We start from the raw sequence: 27,850 nt of genomic DNA on the forward strand, positions 1-27,850 counted from the left end.
AGAGTTATAAATTGTGGGTCCCTCATAGAACTAAGGAAAAAAGCAATCTTTAAACCACAAGATAAATAAGTCAGTGCCTCTTAGGTTTATTACTAATAAAGATAATTTATTTTTATTTATTATTCTAAGCTATGTCACCACAGATATAGCTGTCTTTCTTAACCAAAAGACAGTAAACTTTGGAATCTTATAACACACTCCCCTATTTATCGAGCAGCTTTCTTCATATAAAATGCCTTCCTCTGGAAGAGTCTGGAAGGAGAGATGGTGGCCAGACTCTCTGGCGCCCTCAGCAACTATCCTCTCATAGTGACTATTGTTTTCTATTCCATTGTCAACTAACAAACCCACATTCTGGTTGTAAATGTTGAATTCGGTATGTTGAGACTCAAATTTCTGTCCCCACAAGGCTTAAAGACAGATGCTAGACCAGGGCACTTCTACAGAGCAAAGCACTTCCACACCCCAAAACTCTGCAGTGTTAAACCAAGAATTCTCCCAATCTGTCTCTCACCCAGACATCAAACTGACCAAGCATGGGCCTCTTAGGCACACACACTTCTTTGACAAATCAGTCTTCAAACTGGAAAATTAGATGCTCTAAATCTATGAATACCTTTTTAAGTTCTTCCCTGGCCAAGGAATACTCTCTGATGAACTCTGCAAAACATGATAATTTGCAATGGACTTTTTAAATTATTGAATACAATAAATACTTATGTGCAAAGTACTGTGCTACATGCGGTGGAGAATTCCAGGCTGAAAAGGACAGGAAGTCAACCCTCTGAGTTGGTGCTGCAGAAGAGGAGCACTATAATAACTCTTTTGAGAGGCAAACTGTCCTGAATGCTGTGTTTAAAGTATAAACATGGACTGGGGATATGGCCCAGCAGTATAGAGCTCGCCTAGCATTTATGTGGCCAGGGGTTTGATCCCCAGTACCACCAGAAAAGGGGGAAAAAGGAATAAACTACACTGTACTGACACTGTATAGAAAAGGGAAAGATTTAGTTACAACTGTATTTCAGAGAAGACTTCCTGGAAAATATGAGGACTGAGCTAACTCCAAGAAGAATTGCAATCCCAGCAAAGGGGAGGGAAGGTGGGTTCAGCAGCACTAGGAATATGCCTCCCATGTGACTGAGAATCTGGACCTTGGCAAGGAGACCATGCATTTTAAGACCAGATGGCAGGGTGAGAGACAAACTGGGAGGACTCTGTCTTAAACTATAGAGTCTGAGGGTACAGGAGTGTTTTGCCCCATAGGGTATCATGATTATTTAAACTTTAAACTGACATGGGTATGACCTTTGAACTCCTCCTATGTAGAAAGACACATCAATCCCAACTGCATACACAGTCAGGCCTCCCACATCTATGGTTCCAAATACTTGGATTCAACTAACCGCATATCAAAAATATCTGGCAAAATTTTTTTTTCATCTGTACTGAACATACAGACATTTTTTTCTTCTTACTGTGCCCCAAACAATGCCATACAATACCTGTTTACATTGTATTAGGTAATAAAATCCAGAGATGATTTTAAATATATGGGCAGATGTGCACAGGCTATACAAGGGACTTGAGTATCCCTGGGTTTTTATATCCATGAAGGGTCCTGGAAACAATCACTCACAGATACAAAGGGACAAAGGTAAATGACAAGGAATTCTCATCCCTCTTTCATTTGTTTTGCTTCCTTCAAATGATTTATCTAAGACCTGAAAACAAGAACATCCAAACTATGAGCCCAATAAAAACCCACGGCATCCAAGCAGAGAACAATGTCACCCTTTACTCTGAACTGAGACAAGACAGCAGCAGGAGAATGCCTAGGAGCCTAGCCCAGGTGGTGTTTTCTCAGCATCTCACAGAACCTCTCTGGCTCCTTCAGGAAAGGTGTGCTCCTCTGCCTTCCTAAGCTTCAATCAGCCTGGGATGCAAAAATCCCAAGGGCTCAGGAAAAAACCCTTAAAATCCCCCGCTAGCCAGAGGTAAGCGGCAACATCTACAACAATAGCAGCACAGGAAGTTCTGGTCCTTCTAGCTGCCCGGGATTCCCAGCTTGAACTCTTCCCGGAAAACTTTCTTCACACTTCTCTTGCGAAATCTAGAAGGCCCTCCCTCCCTCTCTGGCTTCTTATACCGCCGATAGCAGCGAGCTGCAGAACTGAGCTGGCGGCCCCGCGAAGCTTCTCCCGGGCCAGACCCGGGGCTCTCACCGCTGCAGCTGCGCTGGACCCCAGCACACGGGAGGCGCTCCTCGCGCAGGTGGGTGGGTCACCGTACCGGCTTTTGTCGTGTACTTTTCTCCCACAGTCTTTATCTGCCTCCTCCCACCCAAGTCCCTGTTTCCAGGTCCCCATTCCCCAGCCCGGTCACACTGAGGTGTTCTCAAACTCCCCAGAGCGCCCTGCATCCCTTCCCGGAGCAGTCACCCACACGACAAACAGTTTAGCAAACTTCTAGCTTCCTGAAGTTTTATCGCTTATCACTTCAGTACCCCAGCGTGCAGACTAATCCGAAGGAGGAAGATAAAAGGGGTTGGCTTTGTTTTTGCTTCTTACTAATGGATTGTGCACATCTTTGTCCCCCATCAGAAAGGAGTCTTGAAGAATGTGGGTTGGCAATCAGCACTCAGATCTAAGGTCACATCTTGACCACGCGCTGAAAATTTGTCCTGAGGTTGGCACCCTCTTTCATCCTTGATCGTGATTTAAACTTCCTTAAGATTAGAAATTTCTTTTCCAGAGTATTATTGTTTAGAACGTAATTTACTGTGAAGAGACAATAAAATCTTGGTTCTCTGTCCAGAGACAGTTGAAAGGTAGTTCCCCCACCCTCTGGATTGCAATTTGAGCATGTTTTTCTATTTTTTTAACCATATAATTATGTACTTTATTTTTTATTGGAGCATTATAATTAAATATAATAGTGGGATTTGTTACATAGCTGTACATGCACACAATATAACAATAAAATTTGGTCAATTTCTTACACAGTATTTTCCTTTTCCTTCCCCGCCCCACTTTCTCTAGGCTACTGGTCTCTCTGTATTTTCATGAGAACCCCCCAACTTCTCCCCACCCACTTTTTTGTCTCTAGCTTCACATATGAGAGAAAAATGTATGTTACTTAGTTTTCTGAGTTTGGCTTATTTCACTTAGTGTGATGTTCTCCAGTTTCATCCTTTTTCCTGCAAATGACATGTTTATTCTTCTTTATGATTGAATAAAACTCAAATATATATTCAAATAGAAATATATTTTCTTTATCCCTCTGTTGACAGACACCTAGGCTGGTTTCATATTTTATTTATTGTGAATTGTACTACTATAAACATGGGTATGCATGTATTGCTATAGTACACAGACTTTAGTTCTTTAGAATAGATATGGAGGAATGGTATATCTGGGTCATATGGTGGTTCCATTCCTAGTCTTTTGAGGAAACTCCATACTGATTTCTATAGTAGTTGTACTGATTTACAATCCCACCAATAGTGTAAAAGAGTTCCTTTTCCCCACATCCTCTCTAGCAATTTATTATTTGTACTCTTGATGGCTGCCATTCTAACTAGAAGGAGATGAAATCTCTGCAGTTTTGATTTGCATTTCCCTAATGGGTGAAATTTTTGAACATTTTTTTCATAGATTTGCATTTCTGCTTTTGAGGAGTGTCTGCTTAGTTCATTTGCCCATTTGTTGATTGTGTTACTTGGTTTTTGTTTCTTGGTAAGATTTTTGAGTTCTCTAAATTTTCTGCATATTAATCCTTTATCTGAAGAGTAGCTGGTAAAGATTCTCTCCCATTCTGCAGACTCTTTTCACACAGTCTGAGTACTTTCTTTAAGAGATAACTGGTGTAGTGGAAAGTAGATGTATGGAATATGCAGGTTGGGTAAAAGAATTCTATTCCTAGCTCCAAATAGAAACTCAATATCCCAGCCTCAGTTTCTTCTGGTGTAAAATGAAAGGCTGTTGGCCCCAATGATCCACAAAGTTCAATTCTAACAAGGTGAAAAGCCATGTGACTTAAAATGTTACAGGTTTCAAATATGTTGGAAATCTAGTCAATGATACAAGTATATCTAAGTAATTTTTTTTTCAAAATAACACAGGTTTAATTTTTATAAGGAAACTACCCAGTTGTGGAGGAAAGAGTCTCTTCCCACAGGAGCATCTTAAAGTTCTACCACATTTATCATTCAGAGAATACCCTGCTTTCAAAACCATTCTTCAGCCTTGCTATGTGAGAATGTCCTATTCTCTATAAATGGCAGTCATATAAATGTCACTCACATGAAAGAACATTTTTTTTCTGATACAGTAGGTGTAATTTTCTAAAATGGCACATTTATTTGAAGCAGTAACTTTTTTGAGATATGGCCTTTTGCAAGGCCCTGGGTTTTTCAGAGTGCTGTGATTTAGTCTGAGAGTCCACCTGCATGCATTCCACCTGCATGGCAAATACTGCCAGCCTAGAAAACAGGATGAAGCACTCTCTATTATCAGGCTTTGAGGTTGTAAAGTAAATGGTACATGTGTACAGAGAAATTGGGTCATAGCATTTTCTCCATTTGGCAACATTTATGGTTTTGCTGAAGTTCACATAGCAACTGGAGGTTCAGAAACCAGCATATACATGGCCTGACCCTGAACTTGAAAATGACTTGCAGACATTTGTCTTGCTTAGGCTTGCTAACTATTGTTTAGAAGGAACCAAGTGGATTTTTTTAAGTCTGGAAGTAAATTGAAAACCCTAGGCCTTGCACTGTGTTGTGAACAACTTTAAGAAAAATAGTTTTATTTGTCATAGAATTTTAAAATTGAAGAAACCCTGAGCAATCATTTTGTGTTACTTTTTCTCTTAAAGGACTACCCCTAAATCAGTTATTATTAATATCTTTATTAAAGGGATATAGATTCTCCTTTCAAAGTCCAAGTAGCTAAGTTTGCAGTCACTCTCAGAAACCCATCTTAGTGCTTCATGATTCCTGCCATCTAGTTCTCTTAAGAATCAATTTAAATATTTTTATCCACCTCTATTTAAAAGTCATTTCCTATGTGTGAGGCCCTGGGTTCAATCCCCAGTACTGAAAAAAAAAAAAAAAAGTTATTTCCTTGGAAACCTTTAGAAAGCCAATAAACTGCTAGCAAAACAAAACAACACAATAATCCTTTAAAGCTTGAGGACTTGTTAGGGCACCTTATAGTTAGTTTCTCTGGGTTATCCTCTGAGGAGGAGGGCATTAAGGGCGTTAAGTGCCTGCATCCATACTACTCATAATTCCTTTAAGACTCTAGAATATGCTGAAGATAATGAATTTTTCTGGATCGTCTTTTGAGTTTTTTAAAGTTTAGGCTTGATAATAATAGAAATAAGGTTTACAAGACAAGGCCTCTGAAGTTACCTGTTTGACACTTCTTTGTGTATACAAAAAGAATGGTTAATTAGTTAATTATGAAGAATTCAGAGTAGTTCTACATGAAACGCTAAATCTAAAATCAAAAATTTTTCAATGAATTGTAGGTCATTTTCAAGGTGATCTAGATTAACACTTGTTCCTTTGTTAGAAAGAAATTAGTCCTGCAAGGAATAAACCTAAGTAAATAACAAGGATAATTAACACTTAAAATAATGTATAATAAGAAAATATACTTGTCCTGTATACATAAACAATTTTTTGTTCCAAAATCATTAAGGACTAAAAATCAAAGAATGTTTGCACTATTTCAACATCATCTTTCAGAAATACATCACTGCAAAAAGAATGCATTAGTCTACTAAAATATTTCTTCTCTAATTAACTAAGCAGGACAATGACATCCTAATTCAAATTCTTCTTCACAGTGTTCTCCAAAAGTTTATTTAGCTATGTGTGGAGAGTTTTTAAGACCTTGTACTTTGACAGTCACATATTTCTCAAAAGTTATTTTGAGAGAGAGGTTTCTTTTAAATGTAGATGATATGATCTGTCCTAAGGTCAGGATAAAGTTCATTTTTTTCCTAAAAGGAAGGAAAATATGTGCAAAGGGGATTTTTAAAGTTAGGAATTATAATTCTGGATAAAAAAGAAGACCAACAGATAACTTAATAGAACTATAGAATACACCTCTGAAAGAGCTTTAGAGGAAAACAAACTAGTAAGTCTCTCTGGCATCAGCACCCAATAGTCATGAGAAAATTTGTATTAAGAACAGAGCTAGAAGACCAGAAGGCAGGGTGTGTTGCAGGATCCCAGCAACTCTGGAGACAGAACCAGGAAGATCCCAAATTCAAGGCAGTTAGGCAAGACCCTGCCTCAAAATTAAAAAATAAAAAAAATTAAGTGGTCTAGGGATGTAGCTCAGTGGCACCCTGGGCTTAATGCCCAGCACCAAAAGGAAATAAAAATAAACAGAGCTGGAGTTCCCAGCAGGTCTTCAGCTGATGGCATTGCTACTGTGCTGTGGGAATAGGAGGGGATATTTAATGGTGGACACTGATAGTGCATAATGCATCTTTCACCTATACCTAGGTTTTTTTAACAGAGTATGGAAACTTTCTGCTTAACTTTTATTCCTAGTGAAATGATAGTTGAAACAATTTTGCACAGACTTTGGTAAATGTTTTTTGTCCTGTTTTCCAGCAAATTAGTGTCCCTCCTATGGACTCCCAACCTCTCTTCACACTCCTCTGCTCTTGCTCTCACATAGTGCATTGCATTTGATTATGTGCTGCATCCTCCCTGAGACCTCTTTGAGAACAGGGACCATCTAATTGATCATTTCATCCCTGGTGCATAGCATAGTATCTGGTACAGAAAGTCCAATCAGTAATAAAGCTGTGTTGAAAACATAGAATCTTACCAAGTCATTCCTTGATAACACTGATTTTTATTTTTGGAAGACGCTGATCATTATGGACATAGCAGATGGTATGGATGCTGCCTGCATTGTATTAACAAGTCAAAGTGTAATGGCAAAGTCCAGATTTTAACTATCTGCCATTTGGAGAGAAGCATGAGATTGCTTTGTACTAAACAATGCATATAAATAGTTGAAATTATTTTTTAGGTTGATGAAACTGCAGGAAATTTGCTGTTTCCTTTCACTGACCTTAATTTCAGTAACCTATTATGTATAACCATAATACTTTGGATTCTAATTCATTTAAAGAGTAATTCATTTTAAAGAGTGACATAACATGATTAAGGCATTTAACTGAGATCATGAAGATTGGAATATTGAATTTTTAAGGTTTTACCTAGGTTAACCTAAGTAAAACAGTTTAGTCCTTCTTTAATACCTGAAAGCATAGCATAAGATATGAAACCAATGGAGCATTTCAAAAGAACTAAATCATATCAATCATTCTTACACACAAACACACAAAATATTACTGTATTTCTAGTTATTTCTTCCCCAGTACCAAAGTATAAAGGTAATTTCTTTAGCTTATTCAATTCTATAACATAGATGATATGAGAAATAGGAGGAGGCTGAGGAAAAAGAAATTGGGTCAATAAATGGTTCATTGCATTTAATAATATAAGTGTGCCATCTGCACACTTTTTCCAGATGGAGATCCTAAACTGTGTACTGTTTTTGAGGCATGTCCGGGAAACTGGGAGGTAAGTGTTTAGGGTGGTGGTGCCCAAAGGACTTCCTGTTTCTATTTTCCTGAGATGAACAGGTCTAAAGAAATCAGGCTTATAGCCAAAACTGCATTGTCTCCACATGTGAGCTTGACAGGGGTTGGGATTTTTATGGGGTTGGGGGAACCATGTGGATCTGTTTACATAAAGAACCTGGGAGCCTGGGGAGGAAGGCACACCCTAAGGAAAGAGATTAAGACCTAAGGTACAGTTAGGATGGGGAAAGTGGTATCATCCTGTCAGCCCAATTACGTTTTTCATTTTTATGGGGAGAAAGGGAAAGATCCACTAGTAGATGACTAAGAAAAAAAAAAGTCCTGATTCTATAACATAGATGATATGACATCACATTTGGTGATTTCCTTGGCGTAAAACTCCCACCATGGCTGATTTCAAGTTCCCAGCTGGTAAGTCAGTTCCAGCCCCACCACTCAAGGGAACTGAGACTGAAAACCTAGGCATTGAGGGCTGGGACTAGAGCTATGGGGTAAGGTATGTGCTTGGCATGTGAGAGGCTTGCATTCAATCCCCAGCTCCAAATTAAGTAAATAAATAACCCAGGAATTACAATGAGGAAACTGTTCCACTTGAAAATATTTATCAACTAGCACTGCTCTCAAACTTGTATATCAAAGTATCACAGAAGGATGGAGAGGGAATTTCAAAAGCACTTCTTCCTGGGGTAAGAAATGAGCAACTGCAAGGTCAGATTATACCCAGCAGCCCTGTCTAATGGGTCTCAGCAAACATTAGAGGCACTTGACCATTGGAAGTCCTTGCCTGTAAAAGCCATATGAGAAGTGGAGGAAAATGATACACAAAAGAAGGTGAAAGAGGCCGAGTGAACCCCAGGAAATTGCTAAAGATGTTAAGGAGGTACTTTAAAACAGAATGGAGTTCCCCCATCAGCAGGGCCGATGGGGGCAAGGTCACAGCCTCAGAAAAATTGCAAAACTGCTCTGTTCCCAAGTTGATTTGATAGTCATCAATATTTAGATAATTTATAGTGACCTTAATGTGAAGATGAATTTCATAAGAAAATTTTATTTGATCAAAATCACTTCCTAAATGTCTCTGACTACAGAAGGCCTAGGAAAGCAACACTTTTTTTTTTTTTTTTTTAGTACTGGGGATCTAACCCAGGGGGCTTTACCCCTGTTTTATATCCCAGCCCTTTTGTGTTTTTCATTTTGAGTCAGGGTCACACTAAGTTGCTTAAGGCCTTGAACTTGCAGTTCTCCTGCCTCAGCCTGCAGTCACTGGGATTACAGGTGTGCACCACCACCCCTGGCAGTACCCACTAACTGATACTAAATATAGAGTGGATTATTACACATCAGCAAAGTAAGCAGGTGCTCATGTCATACGTAAGCCAAATAATAGCATGTCAGTAAGATAGAGTGGTTTATCTGGTAGCAGTGATCCACTGGTTCTGGTCCTGATGAAGTCTTTGGTGAATCACAGATTTGTAAATTCTTCAGGATTTAAAATGTAAGCAGAGGTCAAAGTAAATTAACCCAGACATGACTGAATCCCTGACCTTGTCAGGTACCCCAGCTATAATCAAAAGAACTAACCAGCCTAGACAGCAGATAATGAGCCTACATGATGAAATTCTTCACCAAGAAATCATAAAACGATCTTTATTTATCCTGACAGATGCTGCTGGGACCTAAATGTGGCAACATTAATAAGATTTTTAGTTGAACTAGAATATTGACAAATAACATATTAAAAATAAATTATTTTTCTGTAAAGTTCAATTAAAATAGAAAAAAGATCTACATTACCTCCCAGTCTTCATAACTCACTGGGTTGTAGTAAAACATTACTAACAGAATAACTGTAGTTGTAGCACATGCCATTACTAGTTCCTAGCTAGTTATTAGCAATTCATGTAGGAGTACGTATCTTCACAGAATATTGATGGTAAAGGTTATCTTTAATTATGTTCTGTGACTTGGTCAGACTGAACAAGTGATGACTATTTTCTTCTGTCTTATTATATTATTAGCTAGCATAAAAACTGATCATCAGTAAACTTGATTGCTTAGGATATAAAATAACACTTTCTCACAAAAGAATTGAGGTTATCTGTTTTCAAACAACCAACCTACAGTCATTTATTTAGATGAAGAGCTTGAAATGATAGATTCCTATTCATCTATGGCTATTAGTAAGTTTAAGTAGTTATCAGAACTTATTGTAGAAATCATAAAATTATGATTTATCCTACTACAGTGTTGTTCTAATTCTTATTTCAACTGATGTGCTAGTAACAGAATGGGGGAAAATATAAGTTGGTAAGAAGCACACACATCTGGGAAATTAGGAGTGGGGTCTGGAAATTAGTTTGGGCAAGTTTTCCATCCCTTGAACTCAACATCCTCTCCATTCTAAATATAGGAGAGAGAGAGAGAGAGAGAGAGAGAGAAAGAGAGCGAGAGTGGGTGTGTTCTTTTATTTTTTCTTTTAACGAATACAAGTTTGGTATAATTAAAATTAAGATTTCCAATTGGGTAATATTTTAATTTCAGAATGTTTTTTTCTTAGTTCCGGTTGGTATTGAATTAAAATGGACACTAATTCCCAAGTCTGAAGTTCTCTTCTAACTGACCTTGTTCTTCTGAACAGTTTATCACTCAGTGACAAAAATCTACAAATATAAAAAAAGCATCTAGTAATCTTCCATTTCACATGACAAACTAGGAAATTGTATTGAAGTGTCAATAATAGCTTTACTAATCTGGTTGCAAATTGAACTATTTTAAGTGCAGGATTTTTCTAAGGGTAAGCCTTCCTCCCTGCAGCTGATGAATACACACACTCTTGCTTTCCCTTCTGCCTGGAAAAGTCCTGGCCTGAAAGCCCCATCTCATTCCTAGGTCTCAGCTTGGTTAAAGTTGCCAGATAAAATGCATGATGACCTGCCAAACTTGAATTTCATATTAAAAGTTTTTGTGTATGAGTATAATCCAAATATTGCAAGCACTATACTTGCACTAAAAAAGTATTAATTATTTGGCTAAAATTCAAATTTGATTGAGCACTGTTTATTTTTATTTGCTAAATCTGGCAACCCTTAGAGAGACTTATGGTGACCAGCTCTCAAAAATAACCTACCTCTCTCCATCAAAGCATTTTTATTCCATCACTTACCATCTGAAATCATCTTATTTATTATTTACAGGTACATTGTCCAACTTTCTTACAAAAGTGTACATGCATGGTTTTTGAAACACAGAAATCAGAATTCTGGCTTGTCACATTTTATTGGGTTAAAAACACTTGTAACTCTATATTTGTATTCTTCACCTCTATCCTAGTCATATAAAACAATTCATGGAGTCCAGAATGCCTGTAATCCCAGTGGTTTGGTAGGCTGAGGCAGAAGGTTCACAAGTTCAAAGCCAGCCTCAGCAAAAGCAAGGTGCTGAGCAACTCAGTGAGACCCTGTCTGTAAATAAAATATAAAATAGGGTCAGGGATGTGACTCAATAGTCCAGTGCCCCTGAGTTCAATCCCCAGTACCAAAACAAAAACAAAAACAAAAAACCATGGTATATAGTAGGCAATCAATAAATTTTTTAAGGGATGTATTAATGTGTATTTTAAAAGCAAGGCTTTGAAAATTATGCATAACTAACACCAAGAAGAAATTACATTTGTAAATGGAGCAACTTCTAACTACAAAGTTAAAATTTAAAATACACATTTAAATTCTCAAGTTAAAAATAGAAAAAAAATGAACTATTCAAAAATAAGAAAAATTCATTGATTATGGAAACATTAAGTTTTTAATAAACTGTAGTCAGTAGTCTTTTTAAAACAAAGTCTTCTGATTTCACTACACTAAAATGTACTGCATATTCAGTGAAAAGAAAAAAAAAAAGAAGAGAAAAGAAGTGTGCTCAAATGTGAATGTTTGTTTTCCCTAAAGAGCCTTGATCTCACTTTATACAGAAATAGTTCAGTGAATAAATTAGATGGGTTCTTGTGTTAGTATGAGGATTTTACAATTTTTAAAATAGTTTTTGCTCTTCAATCATCCCTGGATATATTGAAACAAATGCTCCAATTCACAAGAAGTCTGACACAGCTGCAGAACTCCCTCCTGCCCATTTGCCTTGTGATGAAAGCAAACATTTGATTGATAGACTTCAGTTTATTATAAATATATTGTGTCACATCATTGGGGGCTTTGGTAGAAGAAAATTGAAACCCAGAAAGAATAATAAAGCAGAAGGAACAAAAAAAAAAAAATCCCTGTTTATAGGCATCAAATTTAAATGAAAAGTCTTATCATGTCTCATACAGTCTGAAGGTGTTATTTGTATTCCAAAATTCTGAAAGTTTCCAAGCAAGATCACTGCATTTGTGCATTTGTGTGCTGCAACACCTGTGTGTGTGTGTGTGTGTGTGTGTGTGTGTGTGTGTGTGTGTGTGTGAGAGAGAGAGAGAGAGGATAGTGTCTGAGGAATTTAGATGTTTGAATAAATAATCACTTCAACATCACCAAGCTGAATTCTCAAGTGGAGAGAGAGGCAGAGTGACTTTAATAATGTTTTCATGCAAATGATTAACAAGATATTGTACTTGACTTCATGAGTTGCTATTAAGGAGCACCCTAAGAGCCTGATGCAGTGACACACACCTGTTACCCCAGCAACTTTGGAGCCTTAGACAGGAGGATCACAAGTTTAAGGCCAGGCTAGGCAATTAATAGCAAGATCCTGTCTCAAAATATGGCATAATAAGGGCTTGAGATGTAGCTCAGAGTTAGATCACTTACCTAGCATGCAGAAATCCCTGGGTTTCCCAGTACAGCAAAGAGAGGGAGGGAGGGAGAAAGTACCAGAGTAGATTTGTGCGATTTGATCCAGCTGTGAATTTGCAGCCCTTGTAAGACAGCTCATCAAGTTTTCCTTGAGAGGGTAACAAAGCAAAGCCACCTAGCTACCTATAATCTGACACCAAGTCTGGAGTCCAGCATCCCTTGACTCACTCCTTGTGAGGCCCGCATATTCAAGCACTCGTTTTGCCTGTTTTTTTTTTTTTTTTTTTTTCATAAAAATATGAATTCTATCTTCTCAGTAAAATTACCTACAGGGAAAAACTGTGAAGGAGATGAAATGTTTCTGAAACCCATTACAACCTTGTCAATACCCTGTCTCCCTCTGATTTTCCTTCCCCACTATCCCTCTCCAAAAAAAAAAAAAAAAAAAAAACAACAACAACAACAACAACAAAATATGCTTACCTTTTTCCATTTCCAGTGGTTCTCCATGGGTGTACTTGAGATTCCCTGAGGTTTATTTGGGATTGACTTTTTAGGTACAGTTAGATGCCTGGGCTCTACCTCATATCAATTTATTCCAAAACAGAGGAGTTTGTTCCCTAGCATTTTAGCAGCCCCCCAGCTGATTCTAATGTATGACCAGGAAGGAAACCCACTGTAGTAGGCCATTAATGCAAAGCTACTGAAAAAGCTGATAAAAGGTTCCCAGTCTTGGATGTACATTAGAATCACCTGGGGGAGTTTTTAAAAAAAAAAAAAAAACAAGGACAATGTGCCCAGGTTCAATTCAGGGGGATCCAGATTCTTCAAGTTCTGCTTATTAGTTTTTTTGTACAAGCTTCCAATTGATTTGAATGTGAACCAGGGTTGAAAACCACCAGTTTCTTGCATGACCCTTTGCAGAGTTATTTGCATTTTTGTAAGCCTCAATGATTCTAAGAAATTATTTCAATGATTGAAAAAAGAAAAGAGTTCTGGGAAAATAGACGTATGTCTGGGAAGATAGATGTCTGTCCGTACTTTCTCTCCTTCCACAACCTTAGTCAAATTCAGTTGGTATGTCTGGCTGAGGCTCAGACCCTGGGAAGACACAGCTGGGCTAGTAGACATGTTTTATCTGGAGGCAGCAGCAGTCCCCAATCCCTGAGTCTTTCCACAGGCCTCTTTTATATGCAGGCCAAATAAAGAAGGCACCCGGTTACATAAGAGAGTGAATACTCACAAGCAGATGTTGAGTACACATGCTGAATCAGGGTGTTTATGACCTTGACTACATACTAAAATATAGCACGCCAGAAGCCTTAGCAAGAGAGCCTAACTATAGCCATCTTGGGCCTACCCGCTTCGGAGGGTCCTTCTTTGCCTGTGAGTGGATCCCAATATGCTTTTTTTTTGTTTTCTTTTGTTTTTTGATTAAACCCCAGGGTGTTTTACCATTGAGTTACATCCCCAGTCCTTTTTTTTTTTTAATTTTTTATTTCCAGACAGGGTTTCACTAAATTGCTTAGGGCCTCGCTTAGTTGCTGAGGCTGGCTTTGAACTTGCCATTCTCTTGCCTCAACCTCCTGAGTCATTGGAATTATAGGTGTGTGCCACCACCTCCGGCCCAGTATGCTACTGTTCATTACTAAAAATTGTATATTGTGAAAATGATAGTTTTGTTTTTGGAGTTGGTTTTTGACAACCTCCAACCCTTTTTCATATGAAACTATAGTTTTGCATTTTTAGTTTGTATATATATGTAAAATTAGGCAAGCAAAGTAAAAAGTAAGACTCCTAATGATGTGTGTAATTAAGTTTGAGTCTTTATATAAAGAAATTTGTCTTCATTTGAATTTTCTGTGGATTTTTAAAATTCAAGGTATTCACAGAGGCTAATTTTTCCTTTCTGGACTCTCTGCACCTGAGAAACAGATTTTTTTTTCCTTCTACAAAAAGTATTACATACATAGGTATTTATATATTTTTCTCTTTGTTCTGTACAATCTTTGGAGAAAACAAATGATCCATTTTCCAAGTGCAAGGCAAGAATATCAGTGCTATTTATTTATTTATTTTTGTACTGGGGATTGAACCAGGAGCACTTAACAACTGAGCCACATCTCTAGCCCTTTTTATATTTTATTTCAAGATGGTCTTGCTAAGTTACTTAGGGCCTCGCTAAATTTCTGAGCCTGGCTTTGAACTGCGATCCTCCTGTCTCAGTCTCCTGAATCACTGGGACTACAGGTGTATTCCACCAGGCCCAACTTGTGAGCACCTTTTAGAAGAGCTCTGGCTGTGTAACTAATCCTTCTTCTTGCCGGGCACAGGGTCTATTCTGAAGCATGAGGGAGCAAGAACACCCCAGGTTGCTGATACACTAAGGACTTCAAACTTTGATTTTTAGCTTATCATGGATCATGAATTTACATGTAAAGTTCAAACTATTAGGAAACAATATTTAGGACCTAGTGCTTTATGATGAGTTTTTAGATATCAAAAGAATAGTCCTAAATGAAAATAATCAATATATTGAATATCATAACATTTTAAAGCTATTTTTTTCTATGAAAGACCCTGTTAAGACATGGGGGGAAGAATATAGGTTGAGAGAATATAGTTGCAAATCACATTTCTTACAAAGGATTCACATCTAAAATACATAAAGAACGGTCAAAATTCAACAGTCGAAAAAGAATACAGGGGCTGGGATTGTAGCTCAGTGGTAGAGTATCTGAACCCAAGTGTGAGGCACTGGGTTCAATCCTCAGCACCACATAAAAATAAATAAATTAAATAAAGGTATCATGTCCATTTACAACTAAAAAAGTATATATATATAAAAAAAAAGAATACAGTTCCAATTAGAAAACAGGCAAAAGACATGAAGAGATGTCTCACCAAAGAACAGTTGGCAAGAAAATACAAAAAGATGCTCAACTTTACTAGCCATTGGGGAAATCCACATTAAAACCACAATGCAATATCAGAAAAGTTCAAATAAAAAATATTGGCACTCTTAAATTCCTAATAGAATTGTAAAAGAGTGCAGCCACTCTGGAAAACAGTATGGCAGTTTCATACAAAGCTCAACATACAGTTATCACATGACCCAGCAATTGCACTACTGGACCTTTATCATGAACTGATGGAAACTTATTTTCAGACAAAAACTTTTACATGAATGTTCAGAGCAGATTTGTATTGTGAAATCCAAAACTGGAAACAACCAAAATGCCCTACATCTGATGAAGAGTTAAACAGGGCTGGGGGTTTAGCTCAGTGCTGGAGTATGTGCTTAGGAAGTACAAAGCCTTTTTCAATCTCCAGCACCCCCAAAAAAATGTATTTTCAAAGAGTTAACAAACTGCAGTATATTTATACCATAGAATACCACTTGGCACTTGGCAATAATGTGAAGCAATTGATACAACAATTTGGATGAATCCCAAGAGGTTTAAAAAAATGCCAATCTCAAAAGGTTTGTACACCATGTGATTTCATTTATGTAACATTCCCAAAATGGCAAAATTATAGGAAGAGATTAATGGTTTGCAGGGTTTAGGATTGACAGTGGGGAGGCAGATGGGTATGACTATAAGGGGTGGCATGAGGGAGAACTTTGCAGAGATGAAATAGTGTGTATCCTGATTACAATGCCCAGTATGTAAATCTACACTTGAGATAAAATGACATGAAAGCGTTGAGTGCACACTGTGCCAATGTCAATGTCCTGTTTGGATGTTGTACTGTAGTTGTGTAAATGTAGTCACTGGAGGAAACTGGGTAAAGAGTGAACAGAAACTTCCTGTACAACTTCCTGCTGTGTAATTGTTTCAAATAGTTTAGTTGTTTTTCTTTTCATAAGTATTGATTTTTTTAAATATAGGTATTTAAAATATATGATTTCAAAATCCTGTTTGGACATTTCCATGTTTTTAATACGCTGGGAGTTCTCAAAAGCTGAAGACTGCCTGGGCCTCTCCAACCTCTGGCCTCTGGGGAGGTAAGAGGTAATGCCTGACAGCTAGACAGGCCCTAACATCCCTTGGGAGGACTAGGTGAGAACACCCCAGAAGAATGCTGCCTCAGGTTCCCAAGGCGTAGGGAGGGAAGTGCAGACCCAGAGAAGCAATGGGTAAGACTCTCCTTGACCCACACCTGATCCCACCATGTATATCTCACACACACAAACACACACAAACAAACATTTTCAGTGACTGCTGCCTTCATGACCTTCATGGTAGGCCATTTTACCAACTTCACTGGATTCTAATCTCTAGTCTATGTAAAAGGTCCTGTTGGATCACATTTCCTCCCTTGGCTTCCCCTGGGGAGTGTTGCTAAGAGTGCTTCTGTAGCAGACAATCTGGTCCTGGAGATTTCCCTAGCCAAGACATAATCCTGTTGTATGCCCTGTTACATAACTGTGTTGTTATGGGGCTGAAGGAAAGAAAGGAGAACACTATGTTATGTTTTAATTATTTTAACCCATCTTTATATAACTATCCTTCCTGTTTACCACTTTTCTTATTATTTTCTGTATTTCTTTCATCTAAGAAAGTTTTTTTTAAGTCTTTGAACAATAAACCTTATTGTCTATATGAATCCACATTTACACATAGCTATTTTTAGTTTCCACTATTTCTGGCAAGGGTACACGGGCCTTCTTTATACAATACTTATTATAAAATGCACCCTCAACTTAATCTCCCTTGTGGCTGGGACTATGCATAAATTCCATTTCTGTGAACTCCTAGTATTAGGATATTTTTTCCAAGAGTCAGAATTAAATTTTTTTCCCAAATTTTTTTTTTATTTTTTACATGTTATTTACATCATCATCCCAATTATGGTAACTTAATGTCTGGTAACACTTTCCATTTAAAAATCATTAATATATTGTATTGTCCTGGGTCATCTTGCAAGCAAAGCCTTGACAAAGACTTATGTGAAGATAATTTATTAGGAAGGTAATTCTAGGAAACTAAGAGTGAGTGGCAGAGGGCACAACCAGGGGCCATGGGAAAGACAGTATGAACTGGAGTTGAGTCAGCCACTGCTGCAGATGACTGATCTCTGTTCCATTGGGACTGGTGAGGAATCTTATGAAATGTGTCAGAACTGTGTGCCAGAAGAAAGAGGAAGCACTTACCCATGGAGTCTCACTCCCTGTTGGTCTGTGGTGGTCCCAGTGGTTATTCATGTCTGAGTACTAAACAGGTTCAGACCTCAGCGGACCTCCAGGACAAGAATCAGGAAGTAGAAGATGTGAGAACCCAAACTGAGTTTCTGTTAGGCACTGGAGGCTGAGCAGAGGTCGGTTATTGCCCAGAGACAGGAAGTAGAATCAGGAAGATTTGAAATGGAGCTTAATATGACTAAAAATTTACCATCCTTAGAGTTTCTGTAACTTGCATGAGGACTAACCAACTGCCTGATGAATAACTGTACTGTATTTCTATTATGTCAACCAGTGATATTTTAATATCATCTCATCATTTCTGCATCTTCAGTTTGCTCAGCAATCTCTTTGAAGTTTGTTTGTTTTTGTACTGGGAATTGAACCTAGGAGTGATCTATCACTGAGTTACCTCCCTGGCCCTTTTTATTTTGAGGCAGTCTGACCTCAAAATTGGAATCTTCCTGCCTCAGACTCCTGAGTTGATGGTATTACAAGCATGTACTACCATGCCCAACTGTCTCTGAAGGTTTGAGAGTGAAAATTAATTTCAGTTGGTTGGGGTAACAACCCAAGTGTATTACATTGGACTGCCAAGCTGCATTTTAAGAGGGAAATATTAAAATATGAACAAATTTAGGTACTATAAATCTCTCATTTTAAAGAAAATGAAACTGAGGTACAAAGAGTTTGAGTAACTTGCCAAAGGTCACATTGCTCAAAAGAAGTGGAACGAAAAATAGTACTGTGGAGTCAATATTTTTATTTAAAAGAAAAGTTTATGGCAAGTTATGATAAATGAATGTAATGGCCAAATAGTCAAAACTAGAATCACTCTCTTTGAAATGATTAAGATAATTCCAATGAAAATATAATTCATCTTATTGCAGGGCACTGGCAACTTCACCAAGTCTATAATTTGCTTCCAAATGTTCGTCCAGCATGAGAGAGAAAAAATAATATAACAGAATAAAATATGGAGGAAAAATGAGGAGATAGGCAGTAGACCTTCTTTGGACATACTATCCAGTTCTGAAGGGTAGAACAGTTAAGTTTGAGGGTTTGAGTTATAAAAATAGTTGTTAACTGATTAGCAACTAGCCAATATTGTCTAATTTAAATTGCTAAACTAGGTTGTATTTGTAGATGTTAACTAAAAATTTCTAAAAGGCATGACTGTGCTTCTATACGAATAGCCATGATGATCATGGGTGCTTTCCCATATGTGGTCATGACTTCCCTGACACCTGTTCAGAATATCACCAGTTGGTTTATAAAATTATTTCAATATTGGGTTTAGTTAAACTATTCCAAGTTTCTGAACAAGTGCAGGAACATTCTGTATTCTTGTCCTTTTCTCCTGTGACTTCTCCCTACCTACCAACACCTGAATGGTCTGTTTGTGATATAAGTATGCAGTTTCTGATAAGCTCAGGTAAGAATACAGGTAAAGCTTAGGTAAAATGGAAAGGGCAAAGTTTTGAAACCTCAGTAAAAATGTGCAAGCTTCATACATGCTCTACTATCTGTATGAAATCCACAGTGGAAGAGTCAAATAGTGATTGTGTGCTTTGAAAATCCCACATGACATTCAGAGTTTACTTTTAACCCATTTGAGTGAAAGAAGTAATGTCATTAATGATATCCTTCCCTGCTTCTTTCCTTGTCCCCTCCCCTTGCCCACTGGTTCCTCTTTGATCATTGGGCTTCTTGACACTGTGCCTGGACAGAGTCAAGATTGCTACAGCCAGCTCCTGCACTCCATCCTTCCACTGTTGTTCAATGAATCTTTGCCCAGTGCCTGGACTGTGGTAGATGGTGCTCCTCTCAGCACTGAGGGTACCTCACTGGAAAACAGAAACTTCTACACATAAAAAAAGATTAACTGAAAGCTTAAACAAAATGTTAAGAAATTTTAAGAAAAAAATCAACATTGAAAGAAGAAATAATATTCTTCAAAAGTATGCATATTAACAGATTACTATATTAGATCATAGAAACTTTGGCTTGTTTTTTTAAAATTTCATTAGCTATTCATAATGACATCTCAGATTAGTTTTAAATTGCATTTGTTTTATTTTGGGTAAGATTAATGATATTTTACTATATTTAAAAGTCTTTTGTACTTCCTGAGAATAAACTCTCAGCTCATATCCTTTGCCCAATTTTTTAGTGGATAAATGGTTTTTTTCTTATTGATTTGTACTAGTTGACAGTATTTTTGCTGGGTTGTAGATTATCTTCTGACTTTGTTTACAGTTCTTTTGCTTTGCAAGAGTTATTTACTTTTATGTAATCACATTTGTCCAACTACTCTCATGGTTTAATGATTTTGCAAAAGAGCTTTCCACCTCTAAGGTAATAAAAGCATTTGCCATGGTTGCTTCCTGTTCTTCTATAGTTTTTTTTTAATTAAATATTTAATATATATCAAATTTACCTGGGAGTAGAGTATGAGGTAAAGATTTAGATTTTTATTCCAATTGACCAATATTAACTACTGAACAATGCATCTTTTTCTCATTAACTTGAAGTACCACCCTTATATGTATTTGGGTATATTTCAGATTTTATTTTTTATTCTATACCATTGGACTATTTCTGTTCTTTTGACAGCACCACATTAATTATTTTAGCTTTATAAAAATTTAAATTGTTTAATAGGACTAGAATTCCACTAATTATCCTACTTTTCAGAATTTTAGATTAAAGTAAGGAAAACTGATGTCTTTGGGGGGCTGAACTTTCCCATCCAAGATCATGCCATACATTTTCCATTTAGTAAATCTCCAATTTTTAAAAGCATTTAAAAGTTTTCTTCATATAGATCTTACATCTTTCTGTCTTACTACATATTGTCTATATTTTGTTATAGTGATAAGTAGGGTTCTTTCTTCCATTAAATCTTCTAACTAATTTGTTTGGGGAATTATTATTAATATTGATTTTAATTATGTACCCAGACAAGATGTTGAATTTTGTTTGTATGGATGGATGCTTTTTTTCTTGACTTTCTTGGAATTTACAAGTCTTTGATTTTATTATCTGCAACCCTTTTTGCATTTATATACCTCTAAATACTTTTTCTGGTTTAGTTGTATTAGCTAAAATCTCTAGAACAAAAATAACTAAACTCATAACAGACAAATTTGGCTTCTGATTTTCTATGAATTTTTTCTAGTAATTCTCTTTGAAGCATAACAGTGTATTTTAGGCCAAGATAGACACTTTTTGTGTACCAAGGGAATATATATATATATATACACACATATATTTTTACACACACATACATATATATATATATATGTTCTTTTACTATGAATGAAGAATAAATGTGGAATTTTAACATATGTTCACTTGGATACATAGATGTGTCCATATTTTTTCCATAAATTTCCTAATTGGTAAATTATATTAATAGATTTTCTAATGTTAAATTTCTAGAACTATTATTTATTTTATAAAATGAATCTTTACATTCCTAGAATAATCCCCATTTTGACCAATTGCATTTTCTCTTAAAAAGCTGCTAGATTCTGTTTACTAAAGTTTTATTTAGGATTTTAATATAACTAAACATAAGTGAATTGGCCTATAAATTATTAGCACATACCTTGTCAGATTTTCCTCTGAGAATTTTTGAAATCATAAGTGTTTAATAAATGTAATATTAATGCAATATAGGTCCACTATTTAAAATATCCACCAGCAAGTTTTCACTTTACCCAGAGAAGATTTTCACCAGTAATTTTGTTCAATAAAATATATACAACAATCTTTACTTACCTAATTTTAGAGGGAATGCTCTTGAGATAATTAGAACATTAGAACATAAAATTCACTACACTAATTCCTAGATATAATTCTCATTAATTTTTCCATGATCAAAGCATTCATACTTTGTTGGATTTGTGTGTATATGTTTTTCAGTAATGGAGAAAACTTGCACAGTTATGCTTCCTCTTACAATGAATTCTTCAGAAAATCGAGAGAATGTCTGCATTTTTGGAACAGGGGATTTTGGAAGATCACTTGGATTGAAAATGCTCCAGTGTGGTTATTCTGTTGTGTTTGGAAGTCGAAACCCCAGGACATCCAGGCTGCTACCCAATGGTGCCGAGGTCCTGAGCTATTCAGAAGCAGCCCAGAAGTCTGACATCATACTGATCGCAATCCACAGAGAGCATTATGAATTTCTCACAGAACTAATTGAGGTTCTCAAGGGGAAAATATTGGTAGATGTCAGCAACAACCTCAAAATCAATCAGTATCCAGAATCTAATGCAGAATACCTTGCTCAGTTGGTGCCAGGAGCCCACGTAGTAAAAGCATTTAACACCATCTCAGCCTGGGCTCTCCAGTCAGGAGCGCTGGATGCAAGTCGGCAGGTAAGATTAAGTTAACTTGCCCTCGGTCTTTAAAAAGTGAATCTTTTAATGTGCTCTTACCTCAAAGTTCACAAAATATAATCCCCAAATAAAATGCCTAATAAATATTTTATTTTTCTAATATGTACCAGAATAATTTTCTTTGGTTTGACCATGTAAGGTAGTCAATTACTGTGATTCATTTCCCACTGTCCGCACTTTCAGCTTTTAGTTTGATGGAACCCACTAATATCAGTCTCTGGAGGCCTCTTGTCAGCACTAGAAACTAATATAGCTTGTTGAATATCCTTTTCTACTCCCATTACCTGTACAAAATTGGTTCCATTTGTGCACTGAGATTAGAAGCCATCGTAAGTGATGTGGCACCACAAATACAGAAGAAAGATCAAGCCGCTCACACTGTGGAGAACCAGGTCTCCTTTGTCAAGTCTTATATGGACACAATGTTTCTAAAACCACCCTTCAGTAAAAATCCTGGTACATAGCCAGCTCTCCAGCACACCTGTGCTAGTCTGAAATGTCATCTCATCCTTGTTTGAAAAACAAGGATATGTTAATTCCACATTCTTGTTTGAAAAACAGTTCACTCTTACATGTCATTGTTCTGCATGGTGCTTGTGTACACTTTCAAAATGATTATTGAATGCAGAAAAAGAGTAAATACAGAATTAATTCTTTTGAACCCAGGTGTTTATCTGTGGAAATGACAGCAAAGCCAAGCAAAGAGTGGTGGACATTGTTCGAACACTTGGACTTACTCCATTGGATCGAGGATCTCTCTCGGCAGCCACCGAAATTGAAAACTACCCCCTGCAACTATTTCCCATGTGGAGGTTCCCCTTCTATTTGTCTGCTGCACTCTGTCTCTTCTTCTTTATCTACTGTGTTATAAGAGAAGTAATCTACCCCTATGTTCAGGAGAAAGAAGACAGCACTTTTCGCATGGCCATTTCCATTCCAAATCGTGTCTTCCCGATAACGGCACTGACCCTGCTTGCTTTGGTTTACCTTCCTGGTGTCATTGCTGCCATCCTGCAGCTGTACCGGGGTACGAAATACCAACGATTCCCAGACTGGCTCGACCACTGGATGCTTTGCAGAAAGCAGCTTGGCTTGGTAGCTCTGGGATTTGCCTTCCTTCACGCAATCTACACGCTTGTGATTCCTATTCGTTATTATGTCCGATGGAGGATCAGAAACACAACCATTACCCAGGTAAATCTCTACTCATTGGTATTCCCCTCATCTTTACATCAAAGAGGAATTTGACTATATCATATTCCATTTCAAAAGTACAGAAAATCACTCCTCTGAGCATACTTATTTATTTATTTATTTATTGGTTGATTGCCAGGGATTGAACCCAAGGGTGCTTAACCACTGAGCTTCACCCCCATCCCTTTTTATCTTTTATTTTGAGACAGGGTCTCACTAAATTGCTTAGGGTCTCACTTAGCTAATGAGGCTGGTCTTGAACTTTGCAGTCCTCCTACCTCAGCCTCCCAAGCCACTGGGATTACAGGCATGCACCACCACACCTGGCTAAGCATCTGTATTTTAAAAAGTAAATAGAAATGTCATGGCTGAGGTTGTTTTAATGAATCCAGATGAGATCTCATACACCTGTTAAGAATAAAAGTTAGGAGCTGGAGAGATAGCTCAGTCGGTAGAGTGCTTGCCTTGTAAGCACAAGGCCCTGGGTTCGATCCCCAGCACCAAAAAAAAAAGAATAAAAGTTATATTCTCAGGCTCACTTGAGTCTAGATCTGTATTCCCAGGACTCACTGGGACTGACAAGCTGGCATATTTTGAACTCTGGAAGCCTAAGAATACCTACTCAATAAATGCAAACCCATGTGTTTTCAAGCTTCTGTTTTCATGCACACTACTTCTTTTTGGAAGTCAAAGTCTTGTAAATATGGAGCCTGCCCAAACATGTGCCACCACAGCAATGCAAACAGATTCACAAAATGTTGCTCCCAGCTCCCATTTATGAATGTTTGATGTGAGGGATGTTGTCCTCTGTAACTAGAAAAACAAACAATTCTGAGCAAATATCAAATACTATCTTATGCATAGTCAAAAGACTCAGAATCAGTTCAAGGAGTCTTAAAACATTCTCGGAGAGAGTACTGTAGGTCAGTTCTAGTTTAGAAATAATTTTGATCAATCAATCTTACGGTAGTCTCAAAGATTATTAGTCAATAACTCATTGATGATGCTCCCATGAGTTTCTCTACATTATTTCCCTAAAGAATACATTGAAATTACTTAGGTTAGGGTCACATTACAAGGGCCTGATTCCTCTCAATCTGTGGTGTGACAGACTTGATCCTATATTAAGAGAAAAATCAGTGTGAAAGAACCCAGACTTCATGTGTTTGAATTATCAGCAGAAAAACAGAATTCTAATGTAATTACTTGAAAACATCATGTTTTGCTTGAGGAACAAAAAGCCATACGGAAGGAAGTTTTAAGTAGATGTTTACTTAGTGCTAGGAATTCATAGGCTAAATTAAAACTCCCCACACAACTCCCAGAGTCAAGAATTATAATAAAATCCCGGCAGAAACCATTATTTTTTTTCTTTCAAATATATTTCTAAGCGTATTTTTTTACAATTATTCTTAAATGATTAAGAAAAAAATCCATACAAATTGCAGCAGCAAATACAAAGGTACGTACGTTTTAGTCCCTTTAAAAGTATGGGGAGTTTGTAAAAAATATATAATTTTTTTAAATTGCTTGTAATTGTTCTTAGGTGATCACCAAGAAAGATAATCCATTTATTACCTCTATGGCCTGGCTTAGTGATTCATATGTGTCTTTGGGAATCCTTGGATTTTTTCTGTTTGTGCTCTTGGGAATCACTTCCTTACCATCAGTTAGTAACATGATGAACTGGAGAGAGTTCCGGTTTGTCCAGGTAAGGACTTAAAGATTTACATCTTTTTATACTGCAAAATGAATGTGGCTTTACAAATATTTTAATATTTTCACTTATGTCTAATTTTTCATTTTTCTCCATTAGTTTCCTAGTAATTCCATTAAAACTTCGAATTAGAAAAACTGAACTCAGGTACAAACAGGTAGATTCCATAATGGTTTGATTTCCTAGTGGGCATACCTTGTCAGGATTCCTTGTCAAGACTACTCCCAGAAGCCACAGCTAAGACTTTAGATTGAAAAGCACCAAGAACTATTAAACTGTGTGTATGAAGTATTACTTTTACAATGTAAAAGAAACCCAAAGATAAAACTTCACCTTCTGAAAATTAACCTTATAATATCAACATATTGATAAGGAAAGCAGACATTGCAATGCAATTAAAACCTTCAGAATAAGATTTGAAAGATATCATTAGTCCGAATTTATTGCTGATCTCTAAGAGTGAAATTGGTTGTTTCCACATATCAACCACCAGACACCTTACTAAAGGCAGTAACTGTTCTTGTAGACCCAGTGGTCCTCAATGTACAGCAGCAAAAGCAGCAGCATGGCCTGAGAACTTGTTAGATACATAAAGACCCAGACTTCCTGCATGAGCAGCTCTGGAGGTGGGGCCTAGTGATTTGTTAAGAAGTCTTCTAGATGATTATGATGTATGCTCGTTGTGAACCAGTATAATAAAAAAGATCACTTGTAATTGACATTAGATTTGAATATGAAGTCTCCCGCAGACCAAATGCAGCCCAAAATTTCTCATGATAACACCTTTAGTCAAGGCATCAAGAAATAGACACTAAGTTTTAGAATTTAGGCCAAAGGTGGAGAGGACAAAGTATAAATTTGCAATTGCTCCTTATGGCAATAAAAATCAGCTAGCATCTGCTTTTGAAGTAGCATATACTAATGCAGAGATTCTTAAGGTCATACCTATCTCTGACCTCTAAAAAAGATTTGAGTTTTAATCCTGAGGACCAAGGCAAGATACATTACTAATTCTAACGCAAAAGAGTTTACTCCAGGGAAACTTTTCCATCCAGCCAGGTTAAGAGAAATCTACCATGTCATTTGTAGTAAGTCTTTTTGTTAATGAAATATTTATCATCAAGTATTAACCATCAAGAAGGGGTAACACTTCTTCCTGCACTTAGCAAAATGTCACAAATATTATAGGTTTAAAATGTTTGCAATTATTGACAAATATTTCATTGGTTTATAGAGTTTCACTTTAAGATATAACTAATATTAATGTATTTCCTTTTGTTTCTTGCCTACAGTCCAAACTGGGTTATTTGACCCTGATCTTATGCACAGCCCACACCCTGGTGTACGGCGGGAGGAAATTCCTCAGCTCTTCAATTCTTAGATGGTACCTTCCTTCAGCCTATGTCTTAGCACTTATCATTCCCAGCACAGTGCTGGTGATCAAGTTTATCCTCATCATGCCATGTATAAACAAGACCCTTATGCGGATCCGACAGGGCTGGGAAAGGAACTCAAAATACTCAAAATCAGCACTGAATGGAAAATCAGATATTTAAAGGAAAGTTGAATTTACTTGGGTTTTTTCGAACTGTGGTATTGAATGTTTAGAGAAGAATAATGGGTACAGGTAAAAGAAGCTCTTTTTCTCTCACTATGGCCTGAAGTGTGTCAACACAGAAGAAAATGTTGCTGACTAATAAATTAACAGATTGGAAGAGAACACCATTCTGTCTTAAGTCATTGATGTATCATTGTGGGTCCTTCCTCTGTTCTGCAGAGGCCATGGGGCTGCCATCAGATTAGCTTTGTGGTTTCACATTAAGAAGTTTCTTTGCTGTGGGCAACATGCATGATCTAATGTCTTGCACAATCCAGAAAAGTACACATAACTTCCTCCTTAGATTTAAGTGCTGAGTTAAAGAAAAGAAAAAGAAAGAGGAAAGAGAAAGTAGCGCCATGGTGGCCACTGAATTTTGCACAATATGTCTGAAGAATAGGCCCAAACAGAGTAAAAAGAATGAAATTTTTTGTGTGCTTTTTGGAAGCAAAATGGTGGTCATAAATATTGCCCTAGTGTTTTTTGTTTTCTGTTTTGGTTTTTTTTACAGTGCTATGGCAAACCCAGGACCTTGCACATGCTAGGCAGGCACCCTACCACTCCAACTCTGCCACAGTGAAATCTATACTTAAGTGTCTCCCTTCATTTTGTTTTTAACAATACAGATATCTACTATGGAAAACTATTTTGGAACAAAACAAAAATGTTGCGTTTGATTGGAAGCAACCATGCCCTGGATATATGCAAATTTATATAGTTGTTTTAGTTTGTTTTTTCACCTCTGTGACCAAAAGACCTGCCAAGGACAATTTTAATGGAGGAAAAGTTTATTTGGGGGCTCACCATTTCAGAAGTCTCAGTCCATAGGTGATCAGCTCCATTTCTCAGGGCCCATGGCAAGGCAGAATATCATGGAAGAGGAAAGCAGCTAGGGATATGGCTCCAGGAAGCAGAGAGAGACTACGCCCACAAAATATATACACCAAAGGAATGTCCCCAGTAACCCACCTCTTCCAGCCACACTCTACCTGCCTACAGTCACCACTCAGTCAATCCCTATCAGGGGCTTAAAGCACTGATTGAGTTAAACCTCTCATAACCCAATCGCTTCACCTCTAAACTTCTTGCATTTTCTCACACACAAGCTACTGGGGGACAACTCATATCCAAACCATAACAATTGTCATAAAATCTTCCTTTCCTCTACAAGGGATAGGGATGGGAAAGACTGAATAAAAAATGGAGCAATGTCCATTTGGATTTTCTCTGGGTGCAATAAGCAAGGAAGGCTCAATAAAAGATTTTGCATAAAAAATTAAATAAGAATTTTAGCAAGCAAGTTAAATAAATATTGTAAAACTTCACTAT

The 27,850-nt window shown here is 37.1% G+C and overlaps 1 protein-coding gene across 2 annotated transcripts; it reads left to right on the plus strand.

Annotated features, from left to right (window-relative positions):
- The first annotated feature begins 2,128 nt into the window (after positions 1 to 2,128).
- On the plus strand, positions 2,129 to 27,364 carry Steap4 (STEAP4 metalloreductase). 2 transcript variants are annotated; one of them, XM_047562931.1, is made up of 5 exons: positions 2,129 to 2,274; positions 21,535 to 21,992; positions 22,680 to 23,207; positions 24,754 to 24,918; positions 26,217 to 27,364. In XM_047562931.1, the coding sequence occupies exons 2-5, from the start codon at positions 21,537 to 21,539 to the stop codon at positions 26,478 to 26,480; spliced, it is 1,413 nt and encodes a 470-aa protein (XP_047418887.1). In that variant the 5' UTR covers positions 2,129 to 2,274; positions 21,535 to 21,536; the 3' UTR covers positions 26,481 to 27,364. The 2 variants fall into 2 exon arrangements, with proteins under 2 accessions (XP_047418887.1, XP_047418886.1); XM_047562930.1 differs by lacking the exon at positions 2,129 to 2,274 and adding an exon at positions 7,569 to 7,618.
- The last annotated feature ends 486 nt before the right edge of the window (positions 27,365 to 27,850 follow it).

The sequence above is a fragment of the Sciurus carolinensis genome, chromosome 8 (assembly GCF_902686445.1).
Source record: "Sciurus carolinensis chromosome 8, mSciCar1.2, whole genome shotgun sequence".
NCBI lineage: Eukaryota > Metazoa > Chordata > Mammalia > Rodentia > Sciuridae > Sciurus > Sciurus carolinensis.